At 39.5% G+C, this 16232-nt stretch overlaps 1 protein-coding gene across 1 annotated transcript; it reads left to right on the plus strand.

The window, feature by feature from the left end:
* Positions 1 to 12863: 12863 nt before the first annotated feature.
* LOC137397369 (uncharacterized) lies at positions 12864 to 15689 on the plus strand. The gene is made up of 4 exons (XM_068083660.1): positions 12864 to 13115; positions 13216 to 13604; positions 13707 to 14226; positions 14652 to 15689. Exons 1-4 carry the CDS (start codon positions 12864 to 12866, stop codon positions 15687 to 15689), a joined length of 2199 nt encoding a protein of 732 aa, XP_067939761.1.
* The last annotated feature ends 543 nt before the right edge of the window (positions 15690 to 16232 follow it).

Raw genomic sequence — 16232 nt, forward strand, 5'->3', positions numbered from 1 at the left:
CTATTCAATATCATTAAATAGGAGAGATTGCACTCAGCCCTAATAGACTTTGAACAGTAATTACACAAACTTATTCCTTGCAGTTTTTTTGTTAAAATCATTTCTGTTTCATTTTCCAGAAAAGCTACAACTACCTATTTAATAATGAGATGTTAAGACTAACTTCTAAAAAAGTTACCAAGCTATTTGAAATTTAATCAACAACAACATTAACTCTATTATTTACCGTTGTTTACTATTGACCAGGTACGTTACCTTAACTTTTGTTAGAAGAATAGTTACTATCACTAATTAAGAAAACGATTGCCTTGTTTTTATACCGCAGTGGTTATAAGCCTACCTTCTGAATGGCATTGCAGCAGATGTCTGAACCTGGTTTGCCTAATTTAACAGGCATGGCTTGTTTGACAGATAGTTTACAAAGGTTGTTTAGTAGGGAAGGTTGACTAGTTCACATCAAAGTAGTACACCCTAGTACCCGTATCATGAAAAATGCTATTGCGTTACTGTTTGGGAAATCCCAAAGTTTACAAACTGGCCATCATAGCAAAATTTATTGGAGCGTGACGCGCTCCATCACTGAATAACAAATTTAGGACTGGTATAGCAAACAGTTAAACTGCAGTACAAATTGCTAAAGGCAACATTTTGAATCAAAAGATCCCAGTTGTTATACTAACTGACTGGGTATTTCATACAATTACACATATATATGTAATTATTGTATTGTATGTGTATATTTGTGGGTATACCCACAAATATACACATACAATACAATGATTTCTTCATTTCAATTCCTCACATCCACTTTGTAATTCGAAAAGCAAAATGCTTCTGCAGTGTTTTTTGGTGTTTAAAATAAAAAAGTGAAACCATGAGAATGCATTTTTTGTTATGTTGCTTAGATCTGAGCGTGCTCAATGTGTCTATGAAATTAGTAGCTATTAGACTGCTTTAGCACTTTCACTGTTTTTTCAAGCCTCCAACATTTACTTTTCATATCAATTATTAAACTGTGACAATACACAAATTTATATTATAGGTAAAGTATATCGTTCTCACAGAATTTTTCTTTTGAAAAAGTACAAGAGAAAAACTGGTGACAGTCCAGAATAATTTAAAAACTGAGCGTAGAAATTATTTACAAACCATAGTAAGGCAGAGCTTCACATAATATGAGTTGTAAAAATTTTATCTTTTATATTATCTACCTCCAAACTCTCAAATGATTTTTTATTGTTCACTCACGCATTCAACAGTGGCACCAACGGTGAAAAGCTGCTCAAGTATGAGTAATTGCCTTGAAACCATTACTTGGTGCAAACTCATAACACCTGACTTCGTAAAAGGGTTTGGTAGATATCATCAAAGATAAATATATTTACTTAAAAGCCAATGCAAATTTATCTGAACCTTAAGTTTGAGCCCATTAAGGAGTGGTAATCTTGCCTTGCATTTTAGATTCTTTTGGCACATCCCGATCATGAAGTTTTTCTCAGTTCTTGTGTCTGCACTTTTTTTTGATTTAATAAATATTGAGGTGAAAAATGCCCTTGATCTGTGTTAGGACCATACAAATCTGATCAATTAATTTTGGAGTACATTTTGCCACCAAATTTACAATGAGGACTACATCTCAGAGATGAACATGAAACAATCCAAAAATTGTCATTTATTAAAACATTAAACAAAGTATTATCTTCTTCAGCATACTTCTAAAGATACTAAATTAATATTTACAATTTGTAACTTTCTAATTTGATGGTCGATATAAAATTAACTGAAACAAAGTTTGAGTTCTCTTAAAAGTTGACAGCTTTTACTTACGTAGTTGTACTCCTTCTGTTCTGTGCTAGGATTTTAGTCATGGACTAAAATACCCTTTCATTTAGGCTATTAATATGCTCGATAAAATATTTTTATATTGAAACAATCGGTAGACTGTTTTTACACAAGTTAACAAATATTGAAAGGCTTGTGAATCGCGGCCTGTTCAGCTTATGATGTGCTGGTAGTAATACGAGCTGAATAGAGTTATGAATAATATTCAGCTACTTAATCTACACTAATTTAGTATAAAAAATATATGTATTACAGGGTTTGCATTTTTGTTGAATGTATATCCAGTTACTAGCAGTTGGTTACACTACATTAACTGTAAAACGCTAAGGATTATTAAAATGTTGGCTCACCACTGAGTTGGTTTACCTCATCACACTTGCATTACTACTTTTCGTTAAGTAAAAATTAGGTCTTGACAAAAACTAGTTCTAGATGCCATGGCATTATACAAACTCAGAATATAATAGTTGTTTATTAATTAATATTGCCTTTTTCATTTAAATGCTATTTAAAAACCTAACGCACATTATCTATTTTTAACTTGTCATTTTCCAGTGTTTCATTTTTATGTCAACACATTCAGTTTCCTGGTTGACTTTCATTTGCATTGACTATCAAAAAAGCTCAAAATCAATAAATAAAAACGGTTGGCATTCATTTCACAACAACTTGCTTTTCACGTATATAGTGGTATATGGTTTTGTCTAGAGTAAGCAGTAGAAATCATCAATAAATTATATTTTCAATTTTTGATATCATCAGACTGTCTATTTTATGCCACGCTAAAAACTTTGAAAAAATGATGACCCTGCAAAAGGACCAAACCAAGTTATCTGGACTCAAGCCAACAGACATAACTTGCAGCATCACAGAATAATTGTGCACACATTTATTACATATGTTTTTTCACATAGCACATCGGACTGCCAGCGTAATAGCTAAGGTTAAACAAATCATAGAACTAGTGTTTTGGTTATAATCGCAACACACTAGCTGGTAATGTATGAGCTCATCATTTATTTACAAATTCTTATAGGTATTTTAATGGCCAGTAATTAGCCATAAATGACGCGTTTATTAAATGGGCCAACTACATGTATAAACCATAGGCAGAACCCCTTGAACTGTGTTAGTATTAGCTAAGTTTAAGATAAGCCACCTATTTAAAGTTAGTCAATACGTTTATCTAGTTGTCATGCTGCCAGCTCTTTTATCTTAATAACTTTTGGCCTCTCAGTGGGTTTATTGCTGTTGAGACAATACAAAATTTTGAGGACGCTTTGGAAAATTTCATGTGCAAAGTAAAATTCATCATGAGAAGTTGACAGTTTTGTTGACATCAGCAATAGACTCGTTTTTACCTAACCAAATAAACACTATTGGAAGTTTCTTTTCAGAAACAGGGCTTTACAAGACAACCCATACAGTATTCAGAATTTGCTTTTGTTAATTATGAAAGTTTAATTAAATTGAAAACATATCTAATGCTGATGATCAATTTTTTTGTGAAATATTTAATTAAATCGAACTATTAAAAAATTTGCAAATTATGAAACGGGCATGAGAATAATATTCATTCCTTAAATGGACACTTAAATGGGCGAAATATTGTTTTAATGTCTTTCACTGACGGTACACTGCGAGACTGACATTAGTAAAAGTGTTGTGCAATGCTTGGAATTTTGCCTCCAGTGTGCCTTAGCCTTTATGCGACCTGCAAATCATTACTGTTTTATCATATCGTAGTGAATTGATGCAGTAAACATTGTTAAACATCATATGTTATTAGTGTGTGGGTTGCTAGACAATGTGATACACCAAAGATAATGAAAATTAATCTAAGCAACTGTAACTATTGATGTAATAACCAGCTATCTTACATAATGTAGGCCTACTTACTGCGACACAGATAAAGATATCAGATTTATTTTCAATTTAATACCTACGCTGTAAAATAAACGACTTTGAATTTTATCTAAAAAACAAATGCTGTCAGACAAACCACTGATTATAATAGCCCAGTTTTATCAGTGATGATAGGTTTGATGTTTTATAATTAGTTAAACGTTGGATGGTCCTGCTCATTTACCTGGATGTTGTGCCTTGATGTTAACAACTATCATTGGAGTTGTCTCATCCATGTACCAAATTTTTAACATCAAAGTTTTAACATTCCATTTGATGCCCTGAACATTTTTTTTGTCTTTTGAGTGTGCTAAAACCCGCACGACTAGCCAAAACTACTAAAATGACAATGCGCAAATACTTTTCACATTTTGTCCAGGTTGAATACAAACTGACGTATATTATATTATTTCATATTTATGCTATTTTGAGCATTTTTGCAGCACATATAAAATAATTATTCATCCTTCATATAACATATGAAGCCAATTTTAAACCATTTTCAAAATAGTAGCCTAACATTGAAAAGTGAATTTTTTCAATAATCCATACAATTGTATTTTTAATGTTACTCCCAGTTTAGAGTCAAATAATTGCTAAAAGTTTAAATAATAATTTTGATAACTTGCATAATATGATCGCTGTAAATGAAGCTATGACTGTACATCTGTTCAGTAATAGTGGGACACTCACACAAAGTTTCACATTAAAAACTAGTCATGACAGACTCATGTAGTGAACTTTAATTAAGACTAGTTAGCTATAAATTATGTTGATCAATTTGCAATGATCTTTATTGACATCTGTATTGTCTTACTTAGACTGGGTGTTTTTTAAAAGTTATTATCTCTTAGTTTCTACCGAGCTTTGGTTTTTATAGCCTTCTTTCTAAAATCTGTGTCTAGCATTAAAATAAAAACTTGAAAGAAAATATCTAAAATTGGTGCTCTTGATCTTGTAATTATGGCTATTACAAAGGGCAATCTCACACGCTGAGATATATTGTCTGGTGTTCAAATAAGGCACAGAAATAGATTTTATGCACAACTATTTCAAAACAATAAACTTTGGTCAAACGGTGCAGCTGTTAGAGTGTCAGTCAATATGTTAAAAGCTCAGGTGTGAGTGCAATCTTGTATAACCCAATCTTGTCCACGAATATGTTTCTTCGAACATAGAAATGTACACAGGTTTTATTATAATAAAGATTACTGAACAATATATTTTATTGCTGTGTTAATGATTTCTTCGGACTTAGCTCATGTTTAGGTAACGGTCAATATCATGTTGCTTAGCAACCTGTCACTTGATTACATCTACAGTAATGTTCATCTGTTGAAATTATCCACACTAATCATGCAATGGCGTGACTTCAGTTCGTGCAGCCAGCACAGGTGTCCCTATATGGCCTTGTTATCTTGTCATTGATATCAGCTCAGTGTATGAAGCTACTTTAAGAAACAACAGATGACGGAAGAGCGAGTTTTGTTTTATCAGACGAAATGACAGAGAACCCTGCAGCAGTCATCTCGCACTAGATTACATTGTTTCTGACCACACGACTCTGAATAAAATAGCTAGCAGGTTGTTAATAATCAAAATATTTTAATAAACTTGCAAATTTAATCTGTTGATATTACCACGAACATTTTGTTATGCACAGTCCCCCCCCCCCCTCCCCCCCCCCCTCCCCCCCCGGCAACATCTAAACTATTTTTGTCTAATGAACTTGTTGCTTGATTGGAACTCATTCGTACAGTGTAACAAGCACTTAAAGCAGACTCATATGTATTAAACTGAAGCTACTAAAGTTATCAGAGGGATGAAAGAAATTGTCTGCATACAATAGTCTGAACATTTCCAGAGCAGGTTTTTTGCAATGATGATGCAATACTACTTATGTAACCGCATAGTAAGATATATCTGACAAGGTGGACGTAACTGAGCAGAAAAATTTTATTGCATCTAAAAGGTGTAATATTGTTTCATCAAAAAAAGAGGGCAGAATATATGCAAAATTTGCTACGTCCGTAAAAGGGCTAAACTTATTTTCCTGAAATTTCGATGAGCATTTTGAAAAATACAATGCTAGCTTCTATTTGAACAAAATCTCTGTTTGACTGCTTTTAAATATGATGTGTTAAAAATATAACGCGATGATGTTTAATTAGAGGTTTTACTGTAAATGTACAGAAAACTTCAATCTGCTACATTATAAAGCTCTCATCCCGTAATCTTGTTTAAAACGATTGTAGTGGAGTAAGAGTACAAGTAGTAATTAACCCATTTTATACAAGGAGTACTTTATACTGGTCTCTAAATCTTGACCATTTGTTTAGTACACTGACCATAAACTATTTGCAGCAGTTAAATCTTTCCACACTAGTAAAATTATAACAGTTTTATAAAAGAAACCGGCAGTTCCCTTTACGGTTCCACAAGGTTAAAAACACCAAGTGCAAGCAATAAGACTAACATATATATCATGAACAAATAAATGCATGGTGTGGCGGATGTTGCATTTACTTTATTTACTCCTATATGCCTTATACTGTCTTGTCCTTTTAAATATCGTGATTTGTCTCTCCTGTCTATTGTATATGCTTATTTCTTAAAACTCTATACGTTTTTAATCGGCGACGCCAATAATTATTTAATCATACTTATACTTTTTTTTTATATTATTATTATATTCAGTTTCGACTGTGTGCTATGTTTTACTTGTTTTTGTACATATTTACCTTCCTTTTATATGGTAGTTAATTGGGTGACTTAGCAAGATGGACCAAGCTCCCAGTGGAGTTGTGAATGCCTCTGGTGTACAATGATTGTGGTGCTTACAGTCAAATACAAACTTATTCACTTTGAACTCATACACTCTTTCTCTGCCTGAAACAGGGGTGGATTGCAGTAGCCAGTTAAGGGAAGGCGCTTGACCTTAACAATGGGATCTGTATGCAAGAGTCTGCCAGCTATCCCTGACTCTTGCACTAGATTTTGTCGCCTTTTGTACCGGTTCTCTTATGTTAGGCTCTAACTCTTGATTGTATTTGCCCGCCCTTTTTTTAATTTTTTTCATTTTGATAGGCCGAGTTGACTCAAGGACGGCTGAGACTCGTGCTGTGACAAGACTCAGCTAAACTATAGCGCTATTCCTGAGGTCGGCTAAACAGCCAGCTATGATCTTTGCGCTCTACCCCCTTTCTTTCTCCTCTTAGTGCTGTTGGGCTCCAAACCACAAAGTCAGTATCTCGGACTCTGTGAATGCTTGATCATCTCTTGACAGCTTCTGGGCCAGAACCAGCCTGGGAGTGGACAGTGCAAGCATTTGCCACTGACGACTATTTTCTAACATCTGGGGAAATCTGTATTTCTGTCAGTGGTAAAGGGCATGTTAGCTTTCGATCACTGCTAAGAGATGCGTCAATCTGATAGCGTAGAACTCTGTTAGTGTCAGAGTTCCCTTATGTCGGTACCTTGATGAGGTAGGGTTATACTCAAGCCGGTCTTTGAAAGTTTTTTTCTCTGAAGGCGAGTGTGCAGCTTTTGACTCAAGGGATCAATGCTGACTCGGTCATAAAGAAGCAACATGCATCACCAGGTCGTCTTAAGCTCCCTTGAATCTGTTTTCTTATTTGAGCTGCCTTTCCTCTGTGCATGCCTATTCACACTAACTAAAATAACTGCTTACTCTTTAGGGGTAGTTTGCCACGATCCGAGTGAAAGTACAAGACTTCCTAAAGAAGTTGATCGATCATGTCCATGTTAGTACAAAGAGAAGCCAGTTGGCTTCATCTTCCAAGAAGACCCCATATCTACAGCCTATGTCCCTGCACACCATCTAACGTGACATGTTCTTGTCGAGATTGAGGAGCTGCCAATGGCAGAAAGGCATGTACATGGCAAAGCACTGGATGATGTTCTGTAGATTCCCTTGTGGCTAGTTGTAACTCAACACAGTCTGCAAGTGCCAGTTCAGCTCAGTGAAAGCTTTGCTATCTGGCTGCGTAGCCTCTTAGTCAGTGTGTTGTTCAGGTTTTTGCTATTTCTCACAAACCCACTAGCGACATAAGCGTTTATAGAAAATTTCATTATTGTGATTCTCTACTGAGTGTTTAGTTTTGGCCTGACCAAAAAAATTAAACCCATTGGTTTATAAATGAGCTGCTAAAACTCGTACATTTTAGCAGTTTCAGAGTCAGTTGCACCTAATAAAATAAACGAAGAGTAAGAAAACTACATATGCATCGTGTAAGGTAGATTATTCACAATGAAAAGCAAGCCTATCATGTGCTCCTAATGCCAGTGAGCAAGGCGTTTCTTTATTTTATTACTGACATGTCAACAACACATTTTTTGTAAGAGGATTACTTGAAACTTTGTAAGCTAGCTTTAGCTTTTACAGTGTAAAATTTGAACTAAAGTAATAAGTTGATCAGTTGGAAAAACCGTACTTAATACATTGAAAACAAATCACTGGTTTACAACTTCCTTCTAAAGAACTTTTTGGTTTCATCAAAACAATTTTTTGCCAGTTTTAATGCAATTCTCAAAGCATTTTCACATAATTAGTAGCTTGAAATATTAAAAGAAACTTTAGGCACTTGAAGAAACAGCTTTGTTGAACTGCAATTCTGAATGCAAGCTTATTTAGAGGGCTAACGAGTTTGAGTAAGAATGGCTACTCTAAACTCTCTCAGGAAATAAAACTAGGTAATTGTGGTCAATCGCATTCAATAACCTTCTCTGGTTGCCATGCCTTAGTATTTTCAATGTTTTAACAAACAAGCAATTTAGTTTTACAGATGTTTACAAAAAACGGTCAACCATCTGCTTCTAATTTATTTTTTCAACGCATGAAGCATTAATAGATGCAGCTAATTAACAAGTTTTCATACAAGCGGAAAACATCCGTAGAAAAATAGACCTTGCTACTACAATAACTTGTGTCATATTTAGACAGGTGGAGATCAAAATGTTAGATTATGTTTTAAACCATGGTTGTTAAAAAGCATTTAATAATGAATCAGGTGAAGTACTGTCAAAAATACTGTCTTCTATTAGTCAAATATGCCTTACTGCTTTATACCTCTAGTTTACCGGTATTTGAATAAAGCTATGAATGATTGTGAATCACATACTGTCGCTCTCCTCTCCTAAATTAGAAGCTTCAAGCACATAATGTCGGCCATAGTAACAGTAAGTTTAAATCTATCTTTCATCTTAAAAACCACCAAAATAGTTTTGCGATGTTCTTTTCAGAACAGCTTCTAATTGATATTATTAACAGGGTATCATATGGGATCAATGGTTTAGCCAACAGCTATTCTACATCAAAGTGAATTGCTAATTTTAGCAGACAATGACAACACGAATACACCTATGTACTAAGTTATAGCACAGAGATCGCATAGCGAGACCTGGGTGTGCCAGTGATGAAGGACTTCCCTCATCACACAAACAGAACTGGTTTTCACAGGGTGCCTTATTAGAAAGGTAGTTGTGTGAAACTTTATGTTAAAGTTGTATCTATGTATCTTATATCAAAGCTAGATCTATGGTTCTCCTTTACAAACCTGTAAAGGTATTATAATAGTCAGTAATAAGTCATAAATGACTCATTTATAATGGGGGCAGCTATAAATTTCAGACTGCACCCAATGAAATATGTTACTATTAACTAAGTTAAAGATAATCCACCTACTTAAAGTGAGTCAAGCTATTTATCTAGTTGGCATGCTGCCAGCTCTTTTATCTTAATAACTTATGGCCTTTCTTTAAGTTAGGCACTGTTCAGACATGCAGATTGAACTTTTTGAGCACAATTAGAGGAAATTTTATGCGCAAATTAAAATTAAACTTGAAAAGTTGACAGTGTTGTTGAAGCTAGTTATAAACAACCTTTCTACGTAACCCATGAAGCATTATTGGAAGCTACTTTTTAGAAAAAAATGCTTTACAACACAACACAGAATACATCAGCAATTCGTTTTCATTTATCAAGAAAGTTTCATCAAAGTCTAATTCTGATGCACAATTTGTTAATGAAATAATTCGTTAAATCAAACCATTAGAAAACATACCAGTAATAAAATAGGCATGAGAATAATCTGTATTTCTTAAATGGCAATGACTTAGATAGCTTTCAAGTTTGACCTCTTTATCGTCTTTCACTAACTGGTCAATGCAAAACTGTCCGTATTAAAAATATCGTGCAATGCTTTGCGTCTTGCCTTCAGCGCGCCTTAGCCACTAACTATAACTGTTTTATCATACTGTAGTGAATTGATGCAGTAAACATTGTTAATCATCAAAATGATGTATTTAGTTTGTAGATTTCTAGACAAAGTAATACACTAGCGATAAAGAACATTAAACTAAGTGTCTATAACTGGTAATGCTACAACAAGTTGTTTTGCATAACCTAAGCCTGCTTACTGTAACACAAATAAATAGATGAAGTTTATTTAAATTTAATGCTTACAATGTAAACTAAATGGCTCTTGCTTTTATCTGAAAAATAAATGCTGTCAGTTAAACCCCTAAATCTATTAGCCTAGTTTAATTAGTGATGATATGTTTCATTTTCATAATCACTCAAATATTAAATGAACATGTTTCTTAACCTGGATGCTGGGCCTTACTGTGACAAATTATCATTGGAGTTGTGTCATCCATTTCTCATGGTAGTTTTAACATGCTATTCTAAGTCCTGCAATTTCTGTCTTTTCAGTGCGCTAAAACCACTACGACTAACCGGCATTGCAAAAATGAGAGGGTTTAAATTCTCTTCACGTTTTCTCGAGATTGAATGCAGACTCACCTATCTTTTAATATTCATGCTGTTTAAGCCTTTTCTCAAAAAATATAAAATAATTATTCATACTTGATATACCAAATTAGGCCATTTTTAAAATACTAGTTTGACTTTACAAAATAAATTTTTTGAATAACCCACATATTGGTATTTTTGATGCTATTTCAATTTTAGAGTCAAATAATTGCTCGAAGTATATGTGATAGTTTTGATAACTTACATGTTATGTTCGTTGAAAATAGAGCTATCACTGTATGGCGGTTCAGTTGCAGTGTGCCATCGCGCAAAGTTTCACATTTAAAACCTTAAAATGGTCAAGAGCGACTTGTATAGTTAAAATCGTTTCAGACTAGATGGCTATAAGTCATGCGGTCTAATTTGCAATGATCTGTATTGACAGGAATTACTTTAATCAGATAGCAACTTTTGAAATTATCATCTTTTAGTTTTTACAGATCTTTTTTTCATAGCCTTCTGTCTAAGTTTTATGTCAAGCATTAAAATAAAAACTGGAAACAAAAAATATCTAATATTAACACTTTTGATCTTGTAAGAATTACTAATACCAACCACAGTTTCACACGCTGTGAGAGGTTGTCCAGTTTTCCAATTAGGCGCAGAAAATAGTTTTATGCATGATTATTTTAAAACAATAGAATCTTGTCAAAGGATGCAGCTGTCAGAGTGTCAGTCAATATGTTAAAAACTGTGAGTCAAATCTTGTATGACCCATTCATGCTCACCAACCATTTCTTTCAATATAGAACTAGACACAGTTCTTATTATGGTAAAGATTACTGGACAATTTATTTTATTGCTATGTTAATATTTTCCTACTTAGCTCATATTTAGGTAGCAGTGTATATCAAGTTGCTTAACAACCTCTCATTTGATTACACCTAAGGTTTGTCTGTGTTTAATTATTCAAAATTGATAATAAAATAATACTTCTGTTAGGGCAGCCAGCACAGGTGTCTCTATGAGGCCTTGCTACCGTTTCATTGATATCAGCTCTGTTTATGACGCTACTCTAAGAAACAGCACTTGATGGAAAAACGAATTTTATTTTATGTCATTAAATGACACAGACCACTACATCATATCTCTCTAGATTACATCGTTCATGACCACGGTGCTCAGACTAGTATAGGTAACAGTTTTAAGGGGGGAAATTTTGTTCTGAAGCCTGCAGGTTTGCGTGTTGATATTACAACAAACTTTTTATTATTACGCACAATTATTTTTATTTCGTATGGAAAAATTGCCCTCGCCACACAAAACTGGCTTTAGGAAACAAAGGACGGTCACAGCTGTAGCTCTGACTACTGGCTGTGTCAAGGCCAAGCAATCACGGAGAGACAATAGGATTTCACGGGACTCGGTGGCGGCAGACAGCTGGACTCAACCAGCAAGGACTAGGCCAAGAGAAGTTCTTGCACAGAAAGGGCCTGGGGTGACACGGAACTATTACCAGTCCTTGGGTGAGACTAGTCTGGACAGCCCCCCTGTCCCGGACATGACCTATGCCCCTCCGTGTGAACGGCAGTGACATAACTCTAAACACAGGAGGGTGACCCCCAAATCCCCTCCACCCCAGACACTGAGAACCATCCCTGATGGACCGGACAGTCAGAAGCCTGCCTTAAAAGCGGCACAGCCAACCCTTTCTAGTCCTTGGGGGTGGCAATCACGTGAGCAGCAGATTTCCTCCGGACGTGGGACAGCCCAAGGGACCAACCTTGCCCCACCATGGAAAGAATACCTTCCAGGCCTTGGGGAGGACATCCTAGCTAAGCCCTCCAGGGCGCAAGCCCTCAGCCGACCTCACTACACCAGCTAATTCTTCCCGAGAAAAGTGGAGAAGCGGCCCATCCAGTTCCTGTTGGACACCGGATGCACCACCAATCTGATCAATAAACTAATGTTTGATCAATTGCCAAGAGCCGTGCGTGACCGACTTAAAGAGAATGACTGCCACAGACTATTGGCTGATGGGACACGGCCCCCTTCTATGGGATAATTTGTCTGACTATTCGCCTCAGGGATGTGAAGACAGAGAAAGTCTTCGTATTTAAACGACTGAGCGAAGATGTCATACTCGGAATGCCGTTCTTCGTGGCTCATCAAGCGCTCTCGAGTGTGAGCAACCGCTGGTTCAAGGGGATGGCAGACAGCTAGTCTGCAGGGACCGGCATAAGCGGCTGCTACAGAGCAAAATACAGGTGATAAGGGGAGTAGTGGTTCCAGCTCGGACAGAGATGGCAATACACTGTCGCATCACCACCCGGAACTATTGCCCATGGTACTAATCGAAGAACTTCTCGATAGACCTCCAGTAGCCAGTAGCCTGAACCAGCCAGGACCCAAGGGACAGGTCATCACCCACTGCATGAACACAACAGAGCGACCTTTGACCTTCCGGTCCGGAGCCACTATCGGCAGTTACACTGCAGTGGAGGCCCTACTGGTTGAGGAGGACGATCCCTTATTAGTAGATGCCGGGCCGACTTCAATCAATGGAGTGGTAGCTTACCTTGAGGAATTGTTCCAGGTGGCCCGGCCAAACTGTGAGGTCATGGGACAAACGTCAAGGTTGGAATCCTTGCTGTGTCGGTATGCCACAGTGTTCAGTGCGGGTGACGACGACGTAGAAAGGACCTCAGAGGGTGAACATTCTAGTCCACTTAAAGAGGGAACTCGGCCAATCTGACAACCCCTCACAGACTCAGACCAGAGAGGGAGGCAGAGGCAGAGAGGCAGGCATAGGATCTGCTCAAACAAGGGCTCATCAAGCCCACCGGAGGAGCTTGGAGCTCCCAGTGGTGTTGGTCCGGAAGAGGCATTGGAAGTGGCGCTTCTGTATTGACTACTGGCATATCAATGCTGTCACGGAGCAGGATGCCTACCCGCTACCCAGGATCGATGACAACCTGGATGCCTTGTCCGGCAGTTGCTACTTTAGCACGCTCGACCTGGTGAGCGGGTATTGGCAGGTACTCCTGGATGCAGAGGCGCAGGAGGAGTCGGCTTTCTCGACACGGTCCAGACTGTGGAAATATAAGGTGTTGTCTTTCAAACTGACATTCGCCCTCGCCAAATTCCAAAGACTTATGGATTGCGTTCTGCATGGCCTCCACTGAAGAACGCTGCTGCTATATCTGGATGTTATTATCGTCATCGCACCGCATTTTGGTACGCATCTACATCGGCTGGAGGAGGTCTTCCAGAGACTCCACAAGTCCGGACTAAAGCTGAAACCATCCAAGTGCGAGCTATTGCAATTCCAGTTCCACTACTTGGGTCACATAGTAAGCCAAGATGGAGTCTTTACAGATCACAAAAAGGTGAAGGCAGTTGCAAAGTGGCCGAGTCCACGCGTAGTGAGGGAACTCCATGAAATCCTTGGGATGGGTGGCTACTACCGGCAATATATCCTGGAGTTTGACGCTATAGCACACCCCTTGCACCGACTGACTGCAAAGGAAGAGTTCTGGAGATACATGGAGAGAAAACACGCCACTTACAACATGCTGAATGAGAGCATCAGCACCGCCCCAATTTTGGGCTATCCGGATCCTCGGAGGCAGTACATCCTGGACACGGACGCCAGCGGATGTGGAGTGAAGGCTGTGCTGTACCAAGCACAGGAAGGCTGCGAGAGGGTCATTGCCTACTACAACAAGACCCTCACTCTTTAGGAACGCAATTACTGCGTCACTTGACGGGACCTACTTGCGGTAGTGTAGGGGGTCAAGCACTTCCGACTGTATCTGTATGGCCAAGAGTTCCTCCTACGGACAGACCATGCGTCACTCCGGTGGCTATGCCGGAAATGGGAACCCTCAAACCAAGTAACCCGTTGGCTTGAAATTTTGGTGGACTTCGGCTACATCCTGGAGCACTGGTCAGGGATTCGCCACCGAAATGCAGATGGATTGAGCAGGTAAACCTGCGAGGACTGCAGGCAATGCACAAGCATTGAACAGAGAGATAGGGGCCTCCAATGGAGGGAGTTGGCAAGGGAACAAGAGATGTTAGCTGTGTGGGTACCAACAGGTTGACTGGATGGAAATCCCGCTCTCGATAGAGCTGGATCGACCAAGGGCAATGTCGCATACCCAAGGGGCTGGCCGGCAACCCACATGGGACTCCCACCCCAACAGTGGCGGAATTGAACCTGGATGCTGAAGGTTTCCCTGAGGGGCTAACAGCCCAACCAGAAGTGACAGGTTCAAAGAGCAAACTGGCGAGGACACAGGCTACCGGACAGGGACAGGGCCGTCATGTACCGTGCCACCGCCGCTGGAGAGGAGTTGCCAGCAGCACAACTAGAGGTCGGGAGCAGAGAGCTGGACATCTTGCATTGAATGCGGGGCTCTCTGCGCATACAACAGGATGGCGTGCTGGAAGCACGCGTGGTCCCGCAGGGCCACGCCAGATAGTGGGCCATCTGTTTCCCCGCCAGGCGGGAAACCATGATGTGGCAAACGCATGCCCTGGCTCAGTCTGGGGTGGGAAGGACTATAGGTCGCTTCCAACTGATGTAGTACTGGCTCGGACTGATGTCCACAGTCAGACGGCTAATCAAGAGTTGCGAGGTGTGCCAGGCAACAAAGCATGGAGGGACAAAAGTGGCAAGAGTAAAAGGAGGCTCTATGCAGGACTACCTTGGCAGAACTTGGCCGTGAATCTGGTGAGGTCATTTTTTGTCACGCCAAGGGAGAACAAGTGGGTGCTGGTTCTCACCAACCAAATCACCCGGTGGCAGGACGGCTTGGCACTACCTGACGCCACAGCCCCGGTGGTCGGCAACGCCCTAGATGAGCGGGTATTCTGCCACCTGGGATTGCCTGAGCAGATCCACACAGACTATGGGGCGCAGTTTGAGAGCCAACTGATGACCAAACTGTGCCAACTCTGGAACATGGAGAAGGCCCACACGACTCTGTATCATCCACTGGCAAATGGAACCGTGGTGCGGAATAACCGTGGACTCAGAGACTCCCTGAGGGTGCTGCTCCTAGCTCGGGGACATGACCAGTGGGACCTACTGCTCCCCCAGCTAATGAGGGTATACAAAAGCACCACCCCCCTTCCGCGACTAGAGAAACAGCCAACATGCTAATGTTGGGATGGGAGCTGAGGTTGCCAGACCAGCTGCAAAGTCACCCTTCACCGACCAAGTTCTTTTGGAGGCTGCAGATGAGAGACGTCTCACTGCAGACTTCAGCGGAGACTGCAGAGAGTGCACGAGGTGCTACGGCAAAGCCAGATGGGGGTGTGGCAAGATGACAGGGAAGAACCACCACTGTACGCCCCAGGCAACTGTGTATGGCTCACGGGCAAACACCGGAGAAGGGGAGAAAATCCTAAGCTGCAGGCAAAGTTTGTGGGACCATACCAGGTCCTGAAGGTCTGGAGGAACCACATATATCTGGTGGAATGACAGGGCCAGTCTTTCATCTAGAGCGAAATAAGGCTAAAACCCTATCATGCTTGCCCAGAGAGGTTTGGACAGGCCGCAGCCACTCTGGAGCCAAGGAGGGGGTCCCAACATGAAGGGAGCTTGACACAGCAGGCCGGAGAAAAGACAGGAAGAGGCCAGAGAGGACCCTGTGCCAATAATGCCACCATCCAACTGGGAAAGGTTGCTGCTGGTGGTTGCTGC

This window comes from Watersipora subatra, chromosome 5 (assembly GCF_963576615.1).
Source record: "Watersipora subatra chromosome 5, tzWatSuba1.1, whole genome shotgun sequence".
Classification (NCBI taxonomy): Eukaryota; Metazoa; Bryozoa; class Gymnolaemata; order Cheilostomatida; family Watersiporidae; genus Watersipora; species Watersipora subatra.

What these genes read in the sequence shown, in the direction of transcription:
- LOC137397369 (XM_068083660.1), top strand. Translation starts at nt 12,864, where the DNA reads ATGGTACTAATCGAAGAACTTCTCGATAGACCTCCAGTAGCCAGTAGC. An exon ending in GAGTCGGCTTTCTCGACACG is followed by an intron (nt 13,605 to 13,706) that starts GTCCAGACTGTG and finishes CCTCCACTGAAG; the next exon opens with AACGCTGCTGCTATATCTGG. An exon ending in CACAGGAAGGCTGCGAGAGG is followed by an intron (nt 14,227 to 14,651) that starts GTCATTGCCTAC and finishes CGCTCTCGATAG; the next exon opens with AGCTGGATCGACCAAGGGCA.